The following is a 26,488-nucleotide window of genomic DNA, read 5'->3' on the forward strand; positions in this document are numbered from 1 at the left end:
AAGGGTAGTTGAGGTTGGGGAATGATAGAGTGTTTAGAAGTGATCCTTAGATAATGAAGTCCTTGAGAACAGGAATGGGGACTTCTTGATCTATTGAAAAATCATTAAGTACCTGTTGCAGCACCATTCATGGAGGAAAGGATAGTGTTGCTGCTAGAACAGCCAAAAATAAAACAAATAAGAGGTTCATCTTAGAAAATGCTGAGTCCCTCTCAAGGTTTTCCCCTCAAGCTGTGATGGTATCTGATTTTTTGACCATATATTTCTTCTCTTCATAAAGAAGAAACAACATAACTCATTTGAAAGAAAACAAAAATGCTGTCATTGAACCAAACAGTGATTTGGGCCCTCATTCAAATAAAGTGAGAGATCTTGTTCATGTGATTTTGGTTCTGTGGGGTTAGGTTAGAAGGATGTGGTTATAAAATAAGCTGTGATTTTATTTTGTTCATCTCCTACTCATAAACCTTCAGTGTTCTCCTCTTCCCTACAGTCACGCTAGGAAAAAGTTCAAACACTTCCATGTAGGTGTCAGGGGAGGCCTTCTAGAATTTGGCTCCAATATAAGCATAACTTTTATTACCTTCTAACTTGAACCTCAGTGTAGCTCAATCATTTCATGATTTGGTCAAGAGATATTCTAGGCATTTCTGGTGGGAAGGAGAGAATAAACTAAGACCAAAAGGGGCAAGGTTTGGAGAGCACCAACAGAGATCTGTGCTCAGATCACTAAGTTTGCTGGGGGTGTGCAAGGACAACTGTGGAGCTGCCCACACTGATAAAGACTCAGGATGCCTTTCCAAGGTGAGGGAGCAGTGTTTGTCTCGGCGACTGTGTTCAGATAACATGGCATCACATCGTCTGTGAGCTGATGTAGTAGATTCTTGGAGGAGGAGGCAATCCCAAAAGACAGGTTGGAATTAGGTGAGAAATTATCAGTCTCATGTTCAAAGATGGACTTGAGTCCTTGAGAAAATTAACATAAAAACTAGGGCCTGAAGGATATGCGTTGGATTGGCCTTAGGAGGTGAGGGATGGGGGTGGAAGTGGGCAGAAAGATGGCAGCTCACTCTAGGACTAAGACTCTTATCACCCCTAGCATATCAGACAGCAGATAAAATGCACATATTGGTCCAGAAATTTCCCTGGCATATTGTCATGGTCCTGAGTAGGGCAGAGCCTATAGGTAACTAGCTTTTAATGTTGACAGATGGATAGGGCAAGTTCTGCAGGGACCAACATCCACCTGCTCTGGATTCTTTAGCTTTATAACGAGCCTCTTTATGATATTTGGCTTGCCATATATTACATATGATTAATTATTTCATCAGTCCCAATTAATTTATATTACTTTAGGTGAGAAATGTCCTTTTTTTCTTTAACTCTTACCCAAGTTTTAAGTACTTCTTGAATGAATAATACATTTTTGGTCATCATTCTGTCTACTTACTTAACTCAATGGTGAGACCAAACGATAAATACAATTTCACTTAAATTAATTTAAAAAATTAAAAAAATTTTAATGGACATAAAATCAGTCTATTACTTTCCTTAAGCTCTACTTCTCCCCCATATTTATCATTTGGGTTGGGAATTGTAAGTGTTGCACAGCAACTAGGAACCTTTTCTTTCTGATTATTTTGGAATACATTTTTTTCTCTAGAGAGACTAGAAGCTGGAAAGCCAAAGGTTTTTGCACAGAACTGTGAAGGGATGGATTCAGAATGCTGGGGGACTTTTTAAAATACTTTAATTCTATCTCAGTAAATTCAAAAAGATTGAAACTGTATCAACCAACCACATATTACAAATCCATAGCCAACAGCATACTTAACAACGAGAAGCTGAAAGCTTTTCCTTTAAGACTAGAAACGAGACAAGGACACCACTCTCCCCACTTTTATTCAGTATACTTCTAGAGGTCCTAGACATGGCAATCAGACAACACAAATAAATAAAAGTCATCCAGATTGGCAAGGAAGAAGTCAAACTTTCCCTTTTTGCAGATGACATGATATTGTACATAAAAAAAACCCTAAAGAATTCACTCCAAAACTACTAGATCTAATATCTGAATTCAGCAATGTTGCAGGATACAAAATTAATACACAGAAATCTGTTGCATTCTTATACACTAATGATGAACCAGCAGAAAGAGAACTCAGGAAAACAATTCCATTCACAATTGCATCATAAAGAATAAAATACCTAGGAATAAACCTAACAAAGGAAGTGAAAGACCTATACTCTGCAAACTATAAGACACTCCTGAGAGAAATTAAAGAAGATACCAATAAATGGAAATACACCCCATGCTCATGGATAGGAAGAATTAATATTGTCAAAATGGCCATCCTGCCTAAAGCAGATTCAATACAATTCCTATTGAAATACCAACAGCTTTCCCAAAAAACTAGAGCAAATAGTTCTAAAATTATTATGGTACCACAAAAGACCCTGAGTAGCCAAAGCAATCCTGAGAAGGAAGAATAAAGCAGGGGGAATTATACTCCCTAACTTCAAGCTCTATTCCAAAGCCACAGTAACGAAGACTATTTGGTACTGGCACAATAACAGACCGATAGACCAATGGAACAGACAAGAGAGTCCAGATATAAACCCAAGCATATATGGTCAGTTAATATATGATAAAGGAGCCATGGATATACAATGGGGAAATGACAGCCTCTTTAACAACTGGTGTTGGCAAAACTGGACAGCTACATGCAAGAGAATGAAACTGGATTATTGTCTAACCCCATACCCTAAGTAAACTCAAAATATATCAAAGACTTGAATGTAAGTCATGAAACCATAAAACTCTTACAAGAAAACATAGGTAAAATTCTCTTGAATAGAAACATGTGCAACTTTTCCCTGAATACATCTCCTCAGGCAAGGGAAACAAAATAAAAAATGAACAAATGGGACTACGTCAAGCTAAAAGTCTTCTGTACAGCAAAGGGCACCATCAGCAGAACAAAAAGGCATCCTACAATATGGGAGAATATATTTGTAAATGACATATCTTACAAAGGGTTAGCATCCAAAATATACAAAGAACTCACATACCTCAACACCCAAAAAGAAAATAACCCTATTAAAAAATTGGCATAGGATGTGGTCAGACACCTCTCCAAAGAAGAAGTTCAGATGGCCAACAGGCACATGAAAAGATGCTCCACATCGCCAATTATCAGGGAAATGCAAATCAAAGCCACAGTGAGATATCACCTCACTCCAGTTAGAATGGCCCATATGGAAAAGACTTGGAAAAACAAATGTTGACGGGGATGTGGATAAAGGGGAACCCTCCAACATTGCTGGTGGGAAAGTAAACTAGTTCAACCATTGTTGAAAGCAGTATGGAGGTTCCTCAAAAAGCTAAAAATAGAAATACCATTTGACCCGGGAATTCCAGTCCTAGAAATTTACACAAAGAAAACCAGTTCTCAGATTCAAAAGACATATGCTCCCCTATGTTTATTACAGCACTATTTACAGTAGCCAAGATATGGATGCAACCTAAGTGTCCATCAGTAGAGAAATAGATAAAGAAGAGGTGCTACATATGCACAATGGGATTCTATTTAGCCATAAGAAAGAAACAAATCCTACTGTTTGCAACAAGATGGATGGAGCTAGAGGTATTATGCTCTGTGAAATATGTCAGACAGAGAAAGACAAATACCAAATTATTTCCCTCATTTGTGGAATATAACAATGAAGCAAAACTGAAGGAACAAAATAGTAGCAGACTCACAGACTCCAAGAAGGGACTAGTGGTTACCAAAGGGGAGGGGCTCAGGAGGGCAGGTGGGGAGGGAGGGAGAAGGGGATTGTAGGGTATCATATATTGGTGCACATGGTGTGTGTGGGGTCATGGAGAAGACAGTTTAGCTCAGAGAAGACAAATGGAAACTCAGTGGCATCTTACTACACTGATGGACATTGACTGCAATGGAGTATGGGGATGTCTTAATATTAGGGTGAATGTAATAACCACATTGTTTTTCTTGTGAAAACTGCATGAGAGTATATATCAATGATACCTTAATAAAAAATATAAAAAGACAATAAACATTCTTTAACAAGGTTAAAAAAAAGTGGTATATTCACATAATAGAATATTATCTGGCAATGAAAAGGAATGAAATACTAATGCATACTAAAATATGGATGAACCTCAAAAACATTAGGGTAAGAGGAAAAAGCGAGTAACAAAAGACCACTTTTTTTATGATTCCATGTATATAAAATGTCCAGAATAGGCAAATCTGTAGAGACATAAAATAGATCAGTAGATAAATGTGCATGTGTGTGCGTGTGTGTGTGTGTGCGTGTGCGCGCGTGCGTATGGGGGATACATTTGGATGAGGATTATCTGCTAATAGTACAGTGTCTATATTGGGGGTGATGAAATGTGTTCAAATTTATTGTGGTTACGGTTGCATAACTGTGAGTATGCTAAGAACTATTAAATGGCACACTTAAATGGGTGTATTCTATGTTAAGTGAATTTAATCTCCTTACGCTATTACTAAAAAGAGAGAGAGAGAGAGAAATGGAAGGACTAGATAGATCTTTCAAAAAATTTGCCATTGAGGGTAAGTAGAGAAATGCAAAGATGGTAAAGGAATATGTTTTGTTTCTATATTGGTTATTTATTTTACACAACAGTTTCAAGTACACATTCTTATTTCATCTGTACAGTGTTGCTGTGAATTTATTACATAGATAAAGAGTGAAGCTTAGAGAGCTTAAGTGACTTGCCAAAGAATATATAGCTTAATAAGAAGCAGAATGGGTAATTAAACTAGTTTTCAGGAAACAAAAGCACAAGTTGAAGGGTTGACTCAGAGAAAGTGGGACATAGCCTACTGAGATTGGAGCAAAGGAAGAAAGACAAGATGATGATACAGATACTTTGAATTTTCTCATTCCAGAAACTCTTATAGTCCAAACCACATTTTTAGCACTGTTTATGTTTATTCTTTTGTAGGCTAGTATATTAACTTATTAATGTATTGATGTATTTTTTTGTAGTCTAGTTAAGTATTTACATTTTAAATTATTTGAAGACAGGGCAATATCTGTATCATTCAGATCCTTCCCAGTGCATCTGGGGCCTTGATTACCCTTTCTCTGTGTTTAGCACCTATATTCTGAGGAAAATCTGAGCTCATTGGAACCAATCAGTAGAAGTATAGTGGCCATGGATGCAGACATGTGTCCTTGCTAGTCTTAATTTGTAAGAGAATGTCAATTGTCTTGTCAATATGTATTGCCCTGCTTTAAATTGACAACATGGAATACACATGTGCTCCAAATTTTTTTATAAAGAATCCATCTTTTAAATCCCTTTTAAAATTCTTTCCTTTTCTTCACTGTATCCCTCTTTCTTTCCTAACATCAAATCATTAGCAAAACCTATTGATTCTATTTCTAAATATTGCAAATTCACCCACTTCTTTCCCTCTACTGTGAAATTAGGCCAGGCCCCATCATCCATCATCCAGGTCTTTTCTTTCACCTGGTCTCCCCTCTTCGAGTCTGTCCCTCCTTTACTCTGTAACTCCCAGAGCTATATTATTCATATAAAAATTCTATCATATGCCTCCTTCAAGAACCCCCTGCCTAGAAAAATTTCATCACATAGATTTATCTTTTATAATACATGTAAAAGCTCATGCAGCAAGCGCTGTAGGTGGCAACTATTTGCCACACATTCTTCTTCCATTGACAACTTTTAACCATTATAATGAATTGTTAACTCTTTGCCATGACCCATGAGGCTCTGCATGATATAGTCCTTGCCTTTTCCTCAAACATAATCTCAGGTTCCTGTTTGCCCTTTCTCACTACTGTCCAGCGCCAATGATCTTCCTTCAGTTCCTCGGAAAAGCTTTCCTGTCTTATTGCTTCTGGAAGGAGTTCTCTTGTCACTGCTCTTCTCAGTGGTAGCTCCTTAGCATAATCCTTCAGTTTTCAGTTCAAATATCTCTTCAGAGAGGTTTTTCCTGCTCACCAAATACAAAGGAGAGTTCTGTTCCCATATTTTTCAGTTAGCTAGGAATGACAGAAAACCCAAAGTAATCTTAAGCAAGATTCAAGTCTCTTTGTCATGTAAAATTTTAAATGGGCTAGGGACCCAGACTCCTGTCCAGACGATTCTTTCCACCTCTACCTCATAGCAAAATAGCATCTTCCATCTGCATTTGAGTGACCAGGAAGGAATCAAGGGGAGGCTAAAGACATGGTCACACCCAGCTACAGAGCAGTTAGAAAATGAGGTCTTTTTTTGTCTAGGTGGTCATGTTTCCAGCAATATTAAAGGGTTCTATTACTGAAGGAGAGGGAGAAAATGGAAATGGTAGAAAAGGAACAACGTCTGCACGTGTTGTGCTTGTGGTAGAAATAGACTGTTTTCCATTATTATATCACATGGCATTTTCTTTATCATGGCCCACAAAATAACTTTCTCATAGGAGATTGTGCTTCTTTTGAGCAGCTGGCTTGTTTTCTTACCATGGACACTGAATTTTGTGCCTGGTTATGTTTCACTTCTTGCTCTATTTGCCAGACAGTTTGTAGCTTAACTTATTGTCCTCTCTAGTAACTGCACAAACATTATGACATGTATTTTTTCTATAATATTAACCCTATCTTCCTTAATAAAAAAAATTATATATTTTAGGTATAAGGAATATGGAAAATAGAGAAGAGCAAAAAGAATAAATTAAAAGTCAACAGTAAACATCCAAGATATTAGCCATTATTAAAATTTGTGTATTTTCTTCTAAAAAAATATTAACCCTACATTATTTTAGTACAACTATTTTATCTAATTTATTTTTTCATTTATTTTTATTTTCTCAGTGTAGTTTTGCAAGTCTTCTCGACTTCTTTTGACAATAAAGTAGGAAACTAATGAGTAAAATACAATTATTAATAAATAAATACATAAGTACACATAAAAATACCCTGTATTTAATTAGGATAACAAAAGTACCTACATTATAGAGCTGTTGAGGGAATCAAGAGTTAATATAAGTAAAACATTTGGAACAGTGTCTGGTACATGGTAAGACTGTGAGAAATATATAAATGTTCACTCAGTATTTGGGTAACGACCAAGTAAGCCTGCTTGAAAAGTGAGTCTTATGAACACTCTCAATGTAGGTTAAAATGAGAGGAAAAAGATAAAGTTATATATTTGAGGGGCATTCATCAGCAATTATTCTGTGTCTATAGTTTGTAATCTATGTAGCAGCTAGCAAATGCATTGTTCTGTGTAAAATAACATGCTAAAAAATCTTAGTAGCGGTGGCCTCTAAGATGTTATATGTCTTGTAGTTCGGCATCTTGTCAATACAAACATATAGGTAACTAACTGCATGAGATTCAATCACCAGAAGGAATGTTGCTCTCTTTCTGCTTTTTTCCATGTTAAAGATAGAAGGTCTGCATCAGATAGGTCTGTTTGAATATTAGATCTACAACTAGCCAAACTCTATGATCTAGGCTGAGTCTCAGTTTTTACCTCTGTAAAGAGGAAGGTATTTGTCCTCAATTGTATTTACCTCAGTAAATACCTACCACATGGGGACATAATGATTATATGAACTCATACATGTAGAGCTTCACATGGTGCTTAGCCAGAATATGCACAAAATACTTATTCCTGTTATCATTTGTTTCATGCAAATCTTTTGAACTAAAGAATTATTACCTTTCACCTCTGAGACTTACACTGAGTATAAACATACCTGATTTTTTTTTCTTTAAATATTTGGAACCCCTGCCCTACAATCTGTGGAAGAGTCTGCAAGGCTTACATTTTTACTTTTCCATCAGGAGGTTGTATAGAATAGTGGTTCTTCTCAGATATGGTTCAAGGATCAAAAGTGGTCCACATGGATTCTTGGGTACCATGTAAACTGTGGGCTCCTGTTGTGATGTTCCCATTACTACAGTATTTCTGCTTAAATTTGTTATGTATTAATAAACTATTAATGATGTTAAATGGATGCCTGTTTTTCATTAATTATAACCCTGCAGAAGCTCATAAAAAAAATTACCAGTCATTTTATTGAATTCAGGTGGTTGGGGATGAATGGCCTGAGAGGCTCTTTACTCTACCAAAGTGAATCATGAAAAATGTGGTCAATTTAGTTCCACTCAGCAAACACATATTTAATTCAGATTATGGGAAAAACATTGTACCATATATTGTAGCAATGTCAAAAGACATCCTCTGTGATGGCCATCTGTTGTTATATCATGTCCATTTCTCCTCTGTCTAGGAGTAGGTGGCCTTCACCCATTCCCAGCCATATAGTTTGAGTGGGATTGGCCCCTTATGCAAGTCTAGAAGTGGGCATTGCGTGGCTTAAGGTAGTCAACATGCCTCATCTGCCAGGGTACTGGCATTCAAAGTGGGCATATAACACATGAGTCTTAAACAGACTTGTTTCCTGGGACTTCTGGGAAAATTAAGCTTGATCTTCTTTTCTGTGGGAACTTCTGGTAGAGAGACTCTCTCTTTCCCTGAGAAGTATAATAAGGATGTGAGGATTGGGAGAACCTGGTGCTATGAAGGGGCAGACCACCACAGAGATGCTGAAGATGAAGAAGGGTGGTACCAGAAGTTAGGAACTATGTGGGACCAGTCCTACTACTGGTAACATGAGTCAGTACATCTCCTTAAGCCAGTTGGAAATTTCCTTAAGCCAGTTGGGGCTTTCTGTCACTTGCCAAGTATGAGAATCCACATGTTCTTTGATCTCAGCAATTAGAAGAAAAATTTATTTGTATCATAAATGTCAATTTCTTTCATCATTGTTTTCTAGTTTTCAGAGTACAGGTCTTTCACTCCCTTGGTTAAAATTTTCACTTTGTGGATTGCGTATTTTGATGCACAGATGTTTTTAAGTTTGATGTCGTCCCTGTTGTCTATTTTTACTTTTTTGTCTGTACTTTTGGTATCATATCCTAGGAATCACTGTTGAGTCCAGTGTCATGAAGCTTTTCCCATATTTGTTCTTCTAGGGGTTTTATAGTTTTAGGTCTTATATTTAGGTCTTTAATCCATTTTGAGTTAATTTTGGTATATGGGTAAGGTAAGGATCTGATTTTTCTTTTACATGTGGATCTTTAGTTTGCCCACTACTATTTGTTGAAGTGGTCTTGGCACCCTTGTCAAAGATTATTTAACCATCAATGCAATATTTTCCTCTATTCTAGGGCTCTCTACTCTATTCCAATGGTCTATTTGTCTGTCTTTATGCCAATACCACATTGTTTTGATTTCAGTGCCTTGTAATATATTTTGAAATCAGGAAGTATGAATTCCTCAGCTTTGTTTTTCATTTTAAATATTGTTTTGGCTATTTGGGGTCCCTTAAGGTTCCATATGAATTTTAGGTTGAATTTTTCTATTTCTGCAAAAAAAAAATGCTATTGAGATTTTGATAGGGATTGTGTTGATTTCACAAGCCTTTAAAGATTTTCTTTTCTCATGTTTTTTATCTCTCCCTGATTTATTTTTATTATATGTTCAAAGGTATGGGTCAGTTTTATATTTTCTAGGGCCAATGATTGAATAATTTATCATTTCCTCAGTGATTTGGAATGCTGTCATTATCATATTATCATATATCAAATTTTCATATATGGGTGGATTTACTTCTGGATTCTATTGTTTTGCATTTATTTATTTTTCTTTCCATGTAGTAATATCACATTTCTTTCTTTATTAAATCTCTATAAGAAGTCTTACTATCTGGTAGTGTCCTGTTTTTTTTCATAGCAGTTGATGGTGGTTTTTGACCTCCACTCTCAATATGAATGCAAGAATTGATTTATTTTTCTCCACTGTATTTCTAATATTGTTACGGTAACTTTGAATTTCTGTTGCCATTAATAATAACACAATTTTCTCTTTTATATTTTCTAGTCGAGGTCTGCCTGGTGTATAGGATATTTTGATTTTCGTATACTGATTGTGTAAGCAACATAGCTGATTTCTCTTAATATTTTCTCTGTAGATTTTCTCAGACTATCTACAGATTATTATGTCATTCTCAGATAAGAACAACTTATTTCTTCCTTCCCTATATTTAAGTATTTGAATTATTTTTCTCAACCCATAAGAAGGGTGGTACCAGAAGTTAGAAACAAATATACATATTTGATTTCTATTTATTGTCTTGACTAGTTAAAAATTTTAGCATGTTGTTGAATAAAAGTGATAGCGAAAGGAGTTCGCTATCATTTTTTGATCTGATTTGATGCTTGAAACATAAATTTAGAATGCCATTGCTACTTTGGGTGAACTCCTTTCTTCTTTTGAAAAACAAAAGACAGATTATTTCTGCTCCCACTTAAAACCTTTGAATTAGTTCCAACTACCCTTTGGATAAATACCTAAGTTCCTTAGAGTAACTATGACACTCTGCCTAGCCTGGTTCCTCCCCACCTCTCCATCTTCATCTTGTCTCACTCTACCATTCTACCCAGGTCTTCTTTCAGGTGCTAGGACTTCATTTCATTTTAGAGCTTTTACATATGTTATTTAATCATACTGGAATATTTTCTCTCTCCCCTTCCACTCCTGCTTCACTAAGTTAATGTCTACCCCACCTCAGTTTCTTAGCCCAGTGTTTCTTTCTCAGAAGATTTCCATGATTTCTGTCCTATCAGAACAACTCAAGTCCCAAGGGTTCCAATTTTAGAACATCATGAATTTCAGTTATTAAATTGTATATTTAGTATGTTTGCTATTTTTGATGGGTACCAGTTCTCCCCACTGTACTGTAAAATTCATTAGCAGTATCACTATATCTCACAAAGGACTCTATCCTTTGCACTTTGGAATAGCCAGCACATTGGAAGAGCTCAAAATATATCTGTTGTATGAATAAGTATGAATAAGTAAATCATTGTAGGTGCATATCTCTTGAAATGGAAATACAGGTCTTTCACTTTAATGTCAATTATTTAATTGAATCTAGTTTAATTCAACTATTTGATGAAACAAATATTTGAGAATAAAAGAATGGGTTATTTGTGAAATAAGTAGGGATAAGGGAAAGAGAAAGAGTGACTTTGGCTGTCCTTAGGGCAATGCCTCTGAATATTTGAAAATTTAAGTAAATGATACTTACTCATTTGTGAACCTTTAGAACATCTCTGCTCTTCCATTCCACTTCCCAAATCCAGGGATTTGTGTAATAAGACAGGATGTCAGACTCCTTTGATGATTATTGGGCACGTTGGAGAGGATCCTAGAAAACACGCAAGTACATGCTGACTTAAGTTAATTAGGAGGGAAGCTATGTAGGTTGGGGTGAGAAGAGCTTGGGTTTGGAGTCAATTGGACCTGAGTTCAAACCCAAATGCTGCCACTTTCTGGTTTGGTAAAATATTTGAACCTTCCTGTACCTTCCTGAAACCCCTTATTTTCTCACCTACTAAATGTGGTTGATGCTCTTGTGCTTAAATCTCTCCTGTTTAAACTTTATGGTGATGGTTTTGAATTATAAATATAATGGGATTAATGGATTTATGTCCTTCTGGCCAGTCAATTTTAATAAGTGGTATCCAGGAAATTTTTGTATAAGTCATATGGTACTGATATTCCCATTATGTCTCTAGAATCTTCTAGTAAATTGGTATGTCAAAGTGAAGTATGGAACTAAGCCAGTTTCTTATTATTGAGAGCAGAAATTCTGTTTTGTTACAGTATTTTTCTCCCAAGTTTTACTTCTCTAGGAAGAGCATAGGACAGTTAACATTTCAAAACATAACTAAATAAAAAAAGTCCATTTTGGAGTGCCAAGCTGTCAAAGAGTTATTTTATCTCTCTGATATAGCACTATAATAACGTTACTTTGTACTTGATACAAACATAAACGTACCAGTTTCTATCATTTGCCCTTGGTCTTCGAAGATGGGATTTAGAGGGGAAATGCATTTAGATATGAAATATTGAAATCTGCTAAAAGTGTATAGAATTATTTAACAGTACAACAGGGCTGCTTGTTCCTTTTTGAAGTGACGTCAGGTAGGTAAACTGAAACTGCTAAGATTGTATTTTAATGATCTCTAGGGTTTATGTCATTTAGTCATTTAGTCTACATATGTTAAATCACTGACACTTGCTAAATTCTTCTTCACATTTGTTTGTTGTCTATTGTTTGGTGTAGATAGTTTGTTCTCTTTGATGTGTGATGGGAGGAAGTGAGTAGTTACCTAATTTTCAATGAACAATCTTCCCTAAGGTATTTAAATATGTTTAGTCTACAGCTTTTCTGTCATTCGCTACAGAATCTGAAGTGCTCTGACAGAGACTTTAAATTCAGAGCTCCTGCATTAGTTAGCTCTCACTCAGAAATGCAGTGGTACCAGAAAAGTCCCCCCAATATCTGTGGCTGGCAACCACTAAGATTTATTTCTTGTTCACTTCATACACCCATGCACCCCCAACACACACACACACACACACACACACACACACACACACACACACACACACAAAGTTGGTATTGCCTTTGCTTCTGTCTCAGATATCTTTTTCACTCCAGGATCCAAGCTGAAGGAGACACCCCCATCTGGGATATGCCAATCTTATAAGAAATAACAGAATATCACATAGGTATGATTTTAAAGAAAATCACTGGCATCTTTTCTATCATGCCCTGTTCTGACACTTCTCCAAAAAGTCCCTTCCCTACTCCTCTCACCCATCCCTCCATCTTTCCTTCTGTACCCTTTGCTGCCAGGTACTCCCATGAAACCTACTCAGCTTCTCTTCCCAACGTGATGGGGGATCTTTATGACATGCCTAAATTACTGCTTTAGTCAAACCTGACAAGAAATTACAGAGCCTCTGGAACTGTCTGATATTATGAAGAATAGCTCTGCTCTAAGCCAAGTAGGCTCCATATTTGCTGAAGTCATACTTACTATTTTTTTTTATTCCTGGTAATTAGTCTGAAGTGAAATTTTAAATAAATTAGAAAATTACTTCTTATACCTATTCAGTATATTTCCAGAACCATTACATACCTGATTCTTATTATCATATAATGATCTTTGTAACACACTGAGTAATTTCTACATCTGTCATTTCATCTGATGCTCACAAGAATCCTGGTGGTATCCATATTACTGTGATTGTCATTTTACAGGCTAGGAAAAGTTAACAACTTAGTTAGGATCAAAAGTTAGTGAACTTTATAGCCAATATTCAAGCCAGGGTACATAATGATGGACACTTGATAAAGAAATACTTTCTCTTAAACATGTCTTATAGAATGCATAATATAATATAGTAAATACCTTGTAAACAATTTTTAGAGTTAGTTTCTTGTTTCACTGATAGGATTCACCTTAAAATTAGAAAAAAAAAGTCTTCTGCATTTTGAATGACCTAACTTCTAAATTTCAGTTTACATACAACCTTCTCCACAAAAATAATCATTATATAGATTGGGCAATATGGTTAGTGGAGCACAAAACTGCATGAAGCCAGTTTCCCCATCGCAGTAAGTAATGTCCTCTCTATACTGTTGCTGAAAGTGTTCTCCAATTCTTATCTCTCTGCCCAAGCCACTATCATCTCTCAGACAGAATGTGGCACTAGTTCTCTAGATAGCCCTCCATATCTCTTCTTACCTTCTCCAAGCCTTTCATTACACCAAGCCTAGTGATATTTTCAAAACGTAAATCTGAATTTGCCTGACTTCTCTGTTCTCATCCAAATTCCTTAATACAGCTGCCAGGCTTCCAGGTGATGTCACTCTGCAAACTGCCAGCCTTGTCTCATGCCATTCTCTCCCTCACTCTCTGCTTACGTTAATCTCAGCCCTCTCTTCTCACCAGCCTCCCTGGCAAGGTCCCCTAGTCCATTTGTGTTCATTTCTCAGATCTCACCTTCTTAGCACAGCTGCCCATGGCCCCCAGGCCATGATAACTAGTCCTCTTTTATCCCCACCATCATTAAGCTCTGTGGATTTTATTCCTTAAATACCTGCTGGAAGCTCACTGAGGTACATAGTACCTTCAGGATGCTCTCTTTAACAGATGTATTAGATAACAGTGTTTTGTTTTGTATTTTTGTGACAGCCCTCACTCACAGCAGTTACAGTTACAAGGAAATACCCAGGGACTGGGGAGAAAGCACCTTGTTCAAACAGCCATGCTTCAAGCAACTTTGTTTCAAACACAATGCCTCTTGTTTTAGAGCATAGATGTTCCTTCTGTGATTATTGCTAAAATTAATCAAAGTACCCAAAAGTGTGACTGCCTTTCATACTGTGGCCTTATCAATGGAAGCCGTTTGGATTCTAAGTGGTCAGATTGCTGGATTGGTCTGTGTTCTACGCTTGTTGCCACTGTATGTTGCTCAGTTAGGTTCCTGTATGATTTGAGCGTCCTACTGTTACTTTTGAGTTAAATATAATGGTCCTATGGTAGATGCCTTTCCATTACCAAACAAAAATGTGTAAATTCTGTATTTCAGAGGTCAAAACAGACAAGTTGCCTTGTTTGCAGCTTGCCGTCAGGTGTCAGTATGGCGAGATGGATTGTGGCACACTTGTCCATCAAGCAGACAGCTGCCTCTTCAGAGATGATGACAATTTAACTGTGCCCGTGGATTTTGATAGAAGTCAGGACTGGGCTGGCTTGAAAGGCTGACTGACTTTCATTTGAGCCGGACCACAGGAGATAATTTGGGGAGATGGGTCGTATGCCTTTTGCTATTGTTTGGAGTTGCAGTTTGCCTCTTGCTCTCTCACTCGACTAATGGCTGAGTTTAACATTTGTTTCCTGAAAATTGTTTCATGCAGACTGTTTTTCTTGCCTTGGAAGTTATAGAATAAGAATAGGGGTCCATAAATATCTTGGTTGAAAATTGGAAGATTTCAGTATCCTCTTGTCTATTTTGAAGCCTGGCAAGAAGCCCCCTATTCACTGTAAATGGATAGATTCTTCATCTGTTTTTGTCTTCCTTTCCTTTTTCTTACCTGAGAATGCCCTGTCCTTCATTTTAAGGCTATTAAAATCTAAGCCCCACTTAAAGTTTTATCTTATAGGAAACCTCCTAGATTTTCTCCAGTCAGAATTAGTATGATTTATGTTGTTTTTTTTTGAAATTGTAGTTTTTTTTTCATCTAGTGCTTGTGATATCCTGTGTTCTTTTTTTTTGAGAGGGCATCTCTCATATTTATTGATCAAATGGTTGTTAACAACAATAAAATTCTGTATAGGGGACTCAATGCACTCAATCATTACTCAACCCCAAACCTAATTCTCAAGTCTCGAATAATTGTTTATAGTTCATGATGTGTGATCAAAACCGAAAGTTTCTGTGATATGACTGCCCTTGCACTGTTCACCATGTAAGAACTTATTCACTATGTAAGAACTTGTTCATCCGGTGTTCTTTTTAAAGTTATTATTTACCTATTTTCTCCCCCAGATTATCAATTTTTAAGGGTAGAACTGTAACTTACTCATATTCGTATTGTCCTCTGTGCCTAGCACAAAGCCCTGCACAGTAGGAGGACTATAATTTTTGCAATGAATTTGAATCTTTAAGGCTTGTTCGTCCATGGAAAGGACATTGCACAACTATAATGTCCTCCATAAACAAGTGGAGACTCAGAAAGGACTGCTATGATTTCTTTTGTCTGCCTTACTATGATTTTGCAATTTCCTTACCACTTTAGGCCAAAGCACTGAGTTTCCAAGAGCAACTGTTTTCTCTTCTCCATAACTGAGTACAGGAAAAGCCATTCCACTGGATCTAGCTACCCTGTATAGTGTGCTTAGTATAAGATTACATGGTAAGAATAAGAGTAAGCTAGGCTTCCTTTTGGGTGGGGCTAGAGTATTTCCTATTCAGGGATTAAGTCCTCTGAAATTGGAATCTGTTTCCTAAAACATACCACACTGAATGAATCATGTTTTTCTGTCTGTAGTTGTTTCCTTTTAATAGTAGAAAACATTATAAAATTCTCACTTTACTTCCTATGTCAACTGTTCTTGGGAGGAAATCAAGTCAGAAGAGACTGAGATTGAAGTCTCTTTATCAAGTTTTCTGTAGAATAAATGATCTGAGGCAATACCACAGCAGTCCACATCTGTTGTTTTGCAATTACTAGAGCAATAATTATGCACAGGGTAAGTTGCTTAAAGAATAAATTGATCAATTTTGAAAATTAGGTTAAGGAATCTGAGGATTTTAGTACTGTTTTTGTGATACTTGGCTGTAGCCAAGAGAGTCACTTCATAATTTGAATATATTAACTTCAGTTCCATGTTTTCTTCATTATTAGCTACCATAATCCTTTTTATTACTCTAACAGAGTTTGATGACTCTTGTTCTGGAGTGAAGCACCCCTCCCTACACATCCTCTATTAATAGATGGGGGGCCTAGTGTGAAAACCGCCCTCTGATTTATAAGCAAGGTCCTGGGTAGACTTAAGAAAAATAACTGGTAACTCAGGCATACATCTACATACCTATTTATTTTTCTTTCTTATTCCTTTTAAAGTGAAAATACTGGAGTTTTCTTATTTATATACATATTCTGCATTTGTGAATGAAGATAGTAATATGGTTAATAGGAGAAGAATAACTCTTGGATTCATACAACCAGTAATTCAGATTTCAGCTTCAAGACCTATAGTTGTGGTGACTTCTCTGCACCTTAGGATCCTCCCAATAACTACTCTGCAGAGTTGTTGTGAACATTAGCATAAACAATAGATACTCAAATATAACCATTAGTATTACTATTATCATTATCAATTATTTCAACTTATAGAAATACACAGGTTCCTTGGAGATATACATTTTTGGAGAGTGATCAAGGATGGGGTATGATTATATTTTAAGTTTTTTGGTTTCTTTTCATTCTTTCAGTATATGTGTGTATTTGTGCCTATGAGTGTGTGTGGGGGGTGTGTGTGTGAATTTCACATGTTATGTGTCAAGCACCATTTCAATCTCTTTGGTAGTATTAGTGAATAAAACAGACAAAAATTTCTACCCTCCATAGAACTTATATTATTGTAGAAGGCGCAGCAGAAGCTGATAAAATCTATCAAAAACCTAAACTGGAGAAGAGGGATAAGGTGTTGGAAGTGAACTGCAATTATAAATAAGGAGGTGAGGGCAGACCTTATCATGAATATGATACTGATTTTGGGTTTCTATTAGAGGTTTTCATGTAATATCTTTTAGAATGGGAGAATGGGAAGAAGGGTGGTGAGAGTACAAGAAAGAATAGGAACCTGCTGATTTGTAGGAGAACATGAGTATTTCCTTTGTGTAATGTGTTAAAACATAAACTAATATAGGGAAGTTTTCCAGATGGCCTGGTTTTATTTTATTCAGTTTGAACAAAAATCTTCCTTAAGTGCTTTATACCCTCTCTGACTTCCCAAACAATGGATACTAAATACAGTCCACTTGGTCTGCGACTGCTGAAGATCATTGCCAAACTGTTACATATGTTAGTGAACAGTCATGAAACAAGGACCTCAGGGCCCACAGGGAAGCTTTCGGCTATTGGCCTACATAATGGCTGAGCCTGCGGTGTTTGTGAGTTCTACATAGTAGTCAGTACACACATTTGGCTTTTACATTTAAATTCATTAAAATAAATGACATTAAAAGTTCAGTTTCTGAGTCACATTAGTTACATTTTAAGTGTTCTGTTCAGTAGCCACATGTGCCTATTAACACAGGTATAGAACATTTCTAACATTGCAGGAAATTCTTAGTGTTTGTTATTTTACATGTTCCTGTCTCTGACATTGTTTTGTGTGTGTGGTACTTCTGTCAGCTTCCATGACTATCTCTTCCTTATGATTCATTGTTTCTCATTGTTTTCAGATTTAAATACTAGATCTAGATTTTTGTGTAAGCTAACTAAGCTCTAGTAGACAGTAGAAAAACTTTCTTATATTCAAGCCTCTGAGTTTTCATACTTGGAATTTGGAATTTATATTTCAATTCTGACTGCCCAAGACCTTTTTGGCTTGGTTATTGTTGTGTAGCTGTGCTCTGGATGGTAAGAGAATCAGACTGCTGAATTACTATGGGAGAAGTGCTATCAAACTTTAAAGGTAAAATTGCCCTTTTATGGAAATGCTTTAGACCCAGTCAATGGTCTCTTGCTTGGAGTAGTGCCATTCAAGTAGTGTTTACTGACTGACTGCCCTACACATACACCAAGCACTTTGTGAGGGCCAGGAGATGTAAATGAAGATGGACGTCACCCAAACCCTGAGGAGATCCCAGTTTAGGTGGTAGGGAGAGTCATAAATGGGAAGTCTTTCATTTACAGTGCTAAAGTATGCCAGGACACTCTGAAAGTCCAGACGAGGGTGTTGCCTGAGGCAGGCTTCCTATGGGTAGTGGTGGAGTGTGGGGGTGGCAGGGCATGAGACAAGAGGCCAGAGGCCAGGGAATGCTCCCTAAAAGAGTGATTATTAAATGACATCCTGAGCAATAAGTAGGTGTTAGCTTCATGGTGGGGTTGAGAGAATGGAGCCAACAAGACATGATGTACCATAGTGTGAACAGAGGCACTGAAGAGTAAACTAGCATGATGTGAGTGGGAATTTTTAAGTTTAGTATTGTTAGAATTTAAAGGAAAAGAGAGTCTGTGTCTGTAGAGATAAACAGGATTTGAATGGTATGTTGAAGTGCTGTTTTTTCAGCAGAGGTAGAAGAGGAGCAGGGGGATAGCGAAATAGGCTGATACAACTTTTTTGCAGTGAAAGTAGTTCACTCTGGCAGCTTTGGTGAGGTGAAATTTGAGGGAGCTAGCCTGGAGGCCAGGACACCCATGGCGGTGGGTGTGTGGAGGAGGAGGGATTCATAGTAGTCCAAAAGACGGAGTGTGAGGGCCTGATTTAAGGGTGTAATGGGGTGAAGCAAAGGATCTGGCTTAATCAGTATTTAAGGGATAATGATAATTAATCAATTATCAGTTTTTGAGGATTGATTAGACAGACATGGGGGATGTAGCAGACAGAGGAATCAGAGATGACTCAAGGCTTTCAGGAAAACAGATTAATTTGAACTCTTCTTCCAAGTTCATGGGTGATAGGTTTTGACCTATAGTTGCTACTAATGATCTGCCTTGGGAACTATGGTTTCTAGGCTAGGTTTTGGCTCTTCAGGACTCCAGCACTCTCTTGTTAAAAGAACTTAAAGTATCACCATCATATGACTTTAATTTTGCAGTGGCCTATGAAAATTTATAGAAATTTGGCTTCATTTCTAGTGACTCTAGTCCAGATGCCAAAATTACCCCATTGCTGGGACATCCCTTTTATGGACGATTGAACCTGTTATTCATTAGAAACAGCTGAAAACCATCAACAAAATTCTCATACAATGCCAACAATAATGCCAGTCAGATTTCAAGGTAACTCCAGGTTTCAAAAAGTTATGAATCTCAAAATATGCCTAATTTAAAATGAACCCTTATTTGTATTTTAACATATATTTATCATGTGAAAAAGCTAGTGGCTTCCTTACTTTCCATAATTATACTTTGCTTTTTTTAGATTATAAATGAAATTCTGACTTCTGGATGTTGGTGGAGATGTGCTTATACATCCATAATCAATCACTTTAAAGTAAAAGTACAAATTCAGTCTGAATGATGGAAACAGATATAAGAGAGGAGCCAGCTACTGGGTCCATTAAGATAAGGCCTATATTGAAAACAAGAGTTTTCTCCTACCTGTAGTGTATTTTTAAAAGATTTTCTAAGTAACAGTTGATATTTTAATGACATCTGTTAAGCCTCCAGAAAAGCCTACTCTCTAGTTTGCAAGATTAAGGAAGTATTCCAAATATATGTTGATACTTATTTCATGACACATTTCCATGACTGCATAAAACCACCAAACAGTAGGCGCCTGCCACTTTCCTTTGGGTGGTTATATTTAGCCACTGCATCTGGCCTTTGTTGCTAAATATTTTTTCCTTGTCACTCTCTTCATTAAATTGGATCTTCAGTGGTCTGGCAGTTTTTGAACAACTTTTGGAAGCTATGAAACCCTGTTCCCTAATCAGGAAGATCTGGGCAAGTCCTGTGATATGAAGAAAGATGGCATTTCTCTTCTAAACGAGACAACAGAATTATAGGACAATTACATAACGTCTTCAAAATTTGTATCTGAAGAGTAGTCATGTGTTTGGGTGATGAACACTGCTGTAAATTGAGAAGCATGGGAAGTTTCCACATCCTTTAAGAATGTTTTGTACAAAGGAGGAAAGAAAAGCTGGCTTTTTGTGATTCTTGGGAGAGGTTACATTAATTATTTGTTAAAAGTTGGATTTATGAAGATCCTTGGTTTCTAAGCACTTTCTTTATGAACTGCTATGTTTTGTAAGATGTCAATGAAGGTTGTTTAACAACATATCAAAATAGCTTTAAGAAAAGATAAATATGTTGTAGGGAAGTTGGGGTTCCTATGGCCAGGATGCTCACTGAACTTAAACCGCCTGCTGATGTAACTGGCCTGTTGCTAGGCTACCGGTTCCATACCTTTAGGCAATAATCCATTATTGCACTATAGAGAGCTTGGCCCAGTGCTCTGGGCAGAGGCAGAGACATAGTGCTTGACCTACCGCCGGGAGAACAAGCCAGGTAATAAACCCTTTCACTCCAAAGAACGTTTTGCTGTCAATTCTTTCTGAAATGTATTTTCTTTATAAATACTGTCATTCTGTGAAACCCATGACTTCTTACGGTGAGAAAGAAAGGAGAAAAACTATCTTTTCAAGCAATTTAATACCAGCTGGTCAAGTTAGTTGAAAAACCTTATGAGATATATATTATTTTGAATGCCTTTTCTCTCTCTTGGGAAACTGCCTAACCCCCACAATCTTTCTCCCATGGCAAATGGCTCTCAAACTTTGATCTTCTCAGACCAGTTTGCCAGATGTAGCAGATAGAGCATGTGTGGCCTTTTGTGCACCAGCTCAACCTGGCTCATCCGAAACCATAAGTTAATCTTGTATGACTTTTATTTCTAGGCATCACAGCAGAAGTTCTGGTGGTGACCTCTTTCGATCAACTGTGGAGAAAGGCCCAGGAAGCAAGAGGGAAGATTGTTGTTTATAACCAGCCCTACACTAACTACTCGAGCACGGTGCAGTATCGAGTCCAGGGGGCAGTAGAAGCTGCCAAAGTGGGGGCTTTGGCATCCCTCATTCGATCAGTGGCTTCCTTCTCCATCTACAGGTTAGTCATGGTGTTCATTTGACATCTTTTTTAAAAAACAGGGTTTTCTATTAAAGAGAAGCTCTTATGAAATAAAAACAAACCATACAAGTGAAAATACTGTTCACACATTTTTCCCCATTCTATATTTGGGCATTTGTTTATAATATCTTCTTTAGCATTTTCAGGATGAAATTCCAAGCATCATTTGTGCATTCCTTTAAAAAGTTTTCCACATCCATGATGATCCCATAACATTCTTTATAAAACCAAACTATTATATAATTACTTTGGAGGGAGAATTGAATTCATGTCTGTATTTCACCAAAGGTTCCTAATAACTTCAGAGGAAGTGAGACTTTTTTTTCCATTGTTGCTTGAGAAGTGAAATACAAATAGAGTGGATAACATGATGGGGGCATCGTGGAAAGAGTTGCGGAAGAAGAGAACCTTGGATGTAGACCTGGGCCTGCTCCTGAGCAACGCTGTGGGCTTGGGAATGTTCTTCAGCTCCCTGGGCCTCAGTATTCTCCTCTACTAATCAGGGATGATGAAGAATAAGGAGTTGAATTTACAAAATTATTTTAAGAATAAATGAGGTAGACTTATGATTTTATATGAAAGATACTTGGTTACCTATAAAGGTCTATGTAAGTGTATGGTGCTATTGTTTGAGGGAAAAATGTTTTATCTTTTTCTTTGTAGTTGTAATTGAGGTAATTGCAAGGTGCTTTACTGACCCTCAGGCTTAGGATGAAATTCAGCATTACAGTGGATAGAAGGTCTAAAAATTGACTTGTAGACATCTGGCCTAGTTTAATAGCTGCATGCAGTAGTGTCACACATTAAGAATAAGATATTTGAGAAACATGGATAAAAGAAGCACCATTTTAGTGTTTGTAGCCTAGACTCTCTAAGGTAAAGAAAAAATGCAAAAAAGAATTGAAAATAAGGTTTGTTTAGGTCTCAAGACTAGATTTTTAGTATCTGTATTAAAGGAAAGTTTATTTGTTCTGCACAATTGCTGCTTGGAGCTGGAGACACAGCTGCTTAACCTTAATTAACAACCTGCACCCTTGAAAATAAAATACTGAGGGGGCGACATGAGCAATTAGGAAACCAACTCAGAAGGGAGTTGTATAAAAACGCAGAATAAAAAGGAAAGGGACATGTTTGTTTTATGAGGATAAGGTATCTTCCCAGGGGAAGAAGATGGGGCATGTTAAAACCACTCATTGGAAGTTTTATAAGAGAAAAACTGGTTCCACTGATGTCATAGTGTTAAAAATAAAGTTCTTTGTAGAGTTTTAAAAATTTGGCAACTATGAAATGATGATTAGAATATTCTTTTGGATGGTTAATCTTCCCAGGAGGGAAGTCCTAAAATGTCCAGCTTACTTTCCAGAATACCTCAGTCACCCCCTAGAAAACATACTCAGAAAGCCCTAGCCATTCCTTATGATTTCACTGGTCATGAGACCTAAATTATGGGGCTAGTCTGTTGCTTTGTGAAACTCCATGATTGCCAGAAATATTTATTTAAGAACTACTACTCATAAGACTAATAAATTCCCAGATGATTTAATGCACTGCAATGTGTCAGGGTTAATTTTTTTTTAAATCTTGTGTAATGAAAATATCTAGAAACCCAGGCCATAACCTACAAGCCTCAGAAGAATTTTGTCTAGCAGAGGACTTAGAAAACTGTTGTTAGCCGGTAAGATTGAGTTCAGCCACTTGCAGTGTGTATTAAAAAGATATTTTTCTTAATATTTCTAGATCTAGACTGATGATAATTTTTTTACCAGTTTTATAGCCAACCATATTTCACTGGACTCTTGACTTTTGTAACTTTATATTTTCAACATTTGTAAATATATAACAACATTGCAGTACTTTAGGGTCTTTCACATGAATCAACCTATTTGTTCTGACAACAACCCAATGGGCCAAGTAGAAGAGGCAGTATATCCCATTTTACAGAAAGGGAAATAAAGCTTAAGAGAATTCAGTGTAATAACATGTTTGAGTCTTAATCCTGAAAGATAAAAATGAAAATGAGACAAACTCTCTTTCCAAATCTAGCTAATTGTTTTTTAAAACCAATTTTCCTTAAAGAGTATTTTTTATTCTTATAAATTTCACCTGCAGAACATTTAACCTAGCTTTTGCTAGTACTCCACTGGAACTTGTTAAAGGCACAAATGGCTGTCTAATTGTCAAATATAGTGGATTTTTTTTTTTTTTTTGAGAGGGCCTCTCTCATATTTACTGATCAAATGGTTGTTAACAACAATAAAATTCTGTATAGGGGAGTCAATGCTCAATGCACAATCATTAATCCACCCCAAGCCTAATTCTCATCAGTCTCCAATCTTCTGAAGCATAACGAACAAGTTCTTACATGGTGAACAAATTCTTACATAGTGAATAAGTTCTTACATGGTGAACAGTACAAAGGCAGTCATCACAGAAACTTTCGGTTTTGATCACGCATTATGAACTATAAACAATCAGGTCAAATATGAATATTCGTTTGATTTTTATACTTGATTTATATGTGGATCCCACATTTCTCCCTTTATTATTATTATTATTATTATTTTTTTTTTTTTAAAAATAAAATGCTGAAGTGGTAGGTAGATGCAAGATAAAGGTAGAAAACATAGTTTAGTGTTGTAAGAGAGCAAATGTAGATGATCAGGTGTGTGCCTGTAGACTATGTGATAATCCAAGCTAGACAAGGGCAATAAAACATCCACGGATGCAGAAGATTTCTCTCAAAACAGGGTGGGTGAGGTTCTAAGCCTCACCTCTGTTGATCCCCAATTTCTCACCTGATGGCCCCCCTGCAACTGTGCCTGTCTTAGGTTGTTCCTCCCTTGAGGAATCTTACCCGTCTCTGGCTAACCAGTCATCTTCCGAGGCCATACAGGGAAATGTAAAGTTGGTAAGTGAGAGAGAAGCCATATTGTTTGAAAAGGTTAGCTTTTTACTTCTTTGCAGATTTATGCCCTGTGTCTTCTATGCCCAGCATTTGTCTTGAGGTATCTTTACCACTTGGAGGAATTATGATACTCTGTAAATTCGATATGAGGCTCGAATTCTATTTAAGGGTTGTAATTAGGAAGGAAGAAGAAAAGCTATAGAGGTAGAAGATGGAAGAAAACATGGGAGGATTGATTATTTCTTTGACCTGTCTTCTTGTAGAGTAACTTAAGCATATATAGATTTTAAACTACTAATTAAATTGCACACACACATTAACATAATAGGAATACAGTAACATAACCAAAGCAGATCTATAATTACCAGCCATCTCCAGTGAAGCCAAGAAAACCAGTTAGGCACCCTAGGCATTTGTGAAAATTTGTCTATGATATGATGGATATTGTCCAACTGTACTTGAACAGTCTGAGAGAAATCAGACAAATTAAAACAACCCATTCCTGGGAACTGTTCACATCCCATATGTTCTTTTAACAGTAGATAGTCTGTAGTTGTAAGATTTTGGAGCGCTACAACTTGCACTTCTCCTAATTCTTGGTTGAGTTCTAACAGTATAGATCCAGTAAAATTTGTTGTTTTACTGTATGCACAGGCCAGCTTAGATATCTCCTCCTTCATTCCAATGGCAAGTCCAGGAACTGGTGGGATGAATGCCGCTACAACTGCAGCATTGCCTGGATCTTTGTTGAGGTTTTTTGATGATCATCTTCTGGTATGACTCTTCCAGAGAGTGCTGATGTTGGAAGTTCTTCATATCGTATCCTAGTTCATTTTCTGGGTAGCCAAATTAGGCTTTGATCCTCTGTATAAACACAAACAGACCCTTTGCCCACACTTTGATATGCCCTTTATACCACTGTGTAGAACTCATTGGAGGTCACCACACAGGAACTGCTTTTTTTTTTAGAGAAAGGAATATTATCAGAAAAGTGTACCTCCATAGCCGATCATCTGACACCCTTTAAGTGATCAAAATTAAGGATATTTAAAGCATGCATTAATCGTTGATTTACAGTTAGTTTTATCCTATCAGGGAGTAATCCCTCTTTTCTTTCTTTCTTTTTTTTTTTTGTTATCTTTAATCTACACTTACATGAAGAATATTATGTTTACTAGGCTTTCCCCTATACCAGGGCCCTGCTATAAACCCCTTTATAGTCACTGTCCATCAGCATAGCAAAATGTTGTAGAATCACTGCTTGTCTTCTCTGTGTTGTACAGCCCTCCCCTTTCTCCCACCCCCCCATGCATGCTAATCTTAATACCCCCCTTCTTCTTTCCCCCCCTTATCCCTCCCTACCCACCCATCCTCCCCAGTCCCTTTCCCTTTGGTACCTGTTAGTGCATTCTTGGGTTCTGTGATTCCGCTACTGGTTTGTTCCTTCAGTTTTTCCTTTGTTCTTATACTCCACAGAAGAGTGAAATCATTTAGTATTTCTCTTTCTCCGCTTGACTTATTTCACTGAGCATAATACCCTCCAGCTCCATCCATGTTGCTGCAAATGGTAGGATTTGCCCTCTTCTTATGGCTGAGTAGTATTCCATTGTGTATATGTACCACATCTTCTTTATCCATTCATCTACTGATGGACATTTAGGTTGCTTCCAGTTCCTGGCTATCGTAAATAGTGCTGCAATAAACATAGGGGTGCATCTGTCTTTCTCAAACTTGATTACTGCGTTCTTGGGGTAAATTCCTAGGAGTGGAATTCCTGGGTCAAATGGTAGGTCTGTTTTGAGCATTTTGATGAACCTCCATACTGCTTTCCACAATGGTTGAACTAATTTACATTCCCACCAGCAGTGTAGGAGGGCTCCCCTTTCTCTACAGCCTCACCAACATTTGTTGTTCTTTGTCTTTTGGATGGCAGCCATCCTTACTGGTGTGAGGTGATACCTCATTGTAGTTTTAATTTGCATTTCTCTGATAATTAGAGATGTGGAGTATCTTTTCATGTGTCTGTTGGCCATCTGTATTTCTTTTTTGGAGAACTGTCTGTTCAGTTCCTCTGCCCATTTTTTAATTGGATTATTTGATTTTTGTTTGTTGAGGCATGTGAGCTCTTTATATATTTTGGACGTCAAGCCTTTATCGGATCTGTCATTTACAAATATATTCTCCCATACTGTAGGGTTCCTTTTTGTTCTACTGATGGTGTCCTTTGCTGTACAGAAGCTTTTCAGCTTAATATAGTCCCACTTTTTTTTGCTGCTGT

General features: G+C 37.0%; 1 protein-coding gene across 2 annotated transcripts in view; it reads left to right on the forward strand.

Annotated features, from left to right (window-relative positions):
- Window positions 1-26,488, forward strand: part of CPQ (carboxypeptidase Q) — a 604,930-nt gene that overhangs the window by 147,067 nt on the left and 431,375 nt on the right. For both annotated transcript variants that reach the window (XM_073229858.1, XM_036995821.2), the window contains exon 3: window positions 21,077-21,284. In XM_073229858.1, the coding sequence (XP_073085959.1) occupies window positions 21,077-21,284 (208 nt within the window). The remainder of the gene's footprint in view (window positions 1-21,076; window positions 21,285-26,488) is intronic.

The sequence above is a fragment of the Manis javanica genome, chromosome 2 (genome assembly GCF_040802235.1).
Source record: "Manis javanica isolate MJ-LG chromosome 2, MJ_LKY, whole genome shotgun sequence".
Classification (NCBI taxonomy): domain Eukaryota; kingdom Metazoa; phylum Chordata; class Mammalia; order Pholidota; family Manidae; genus Manis; species Manis javanica.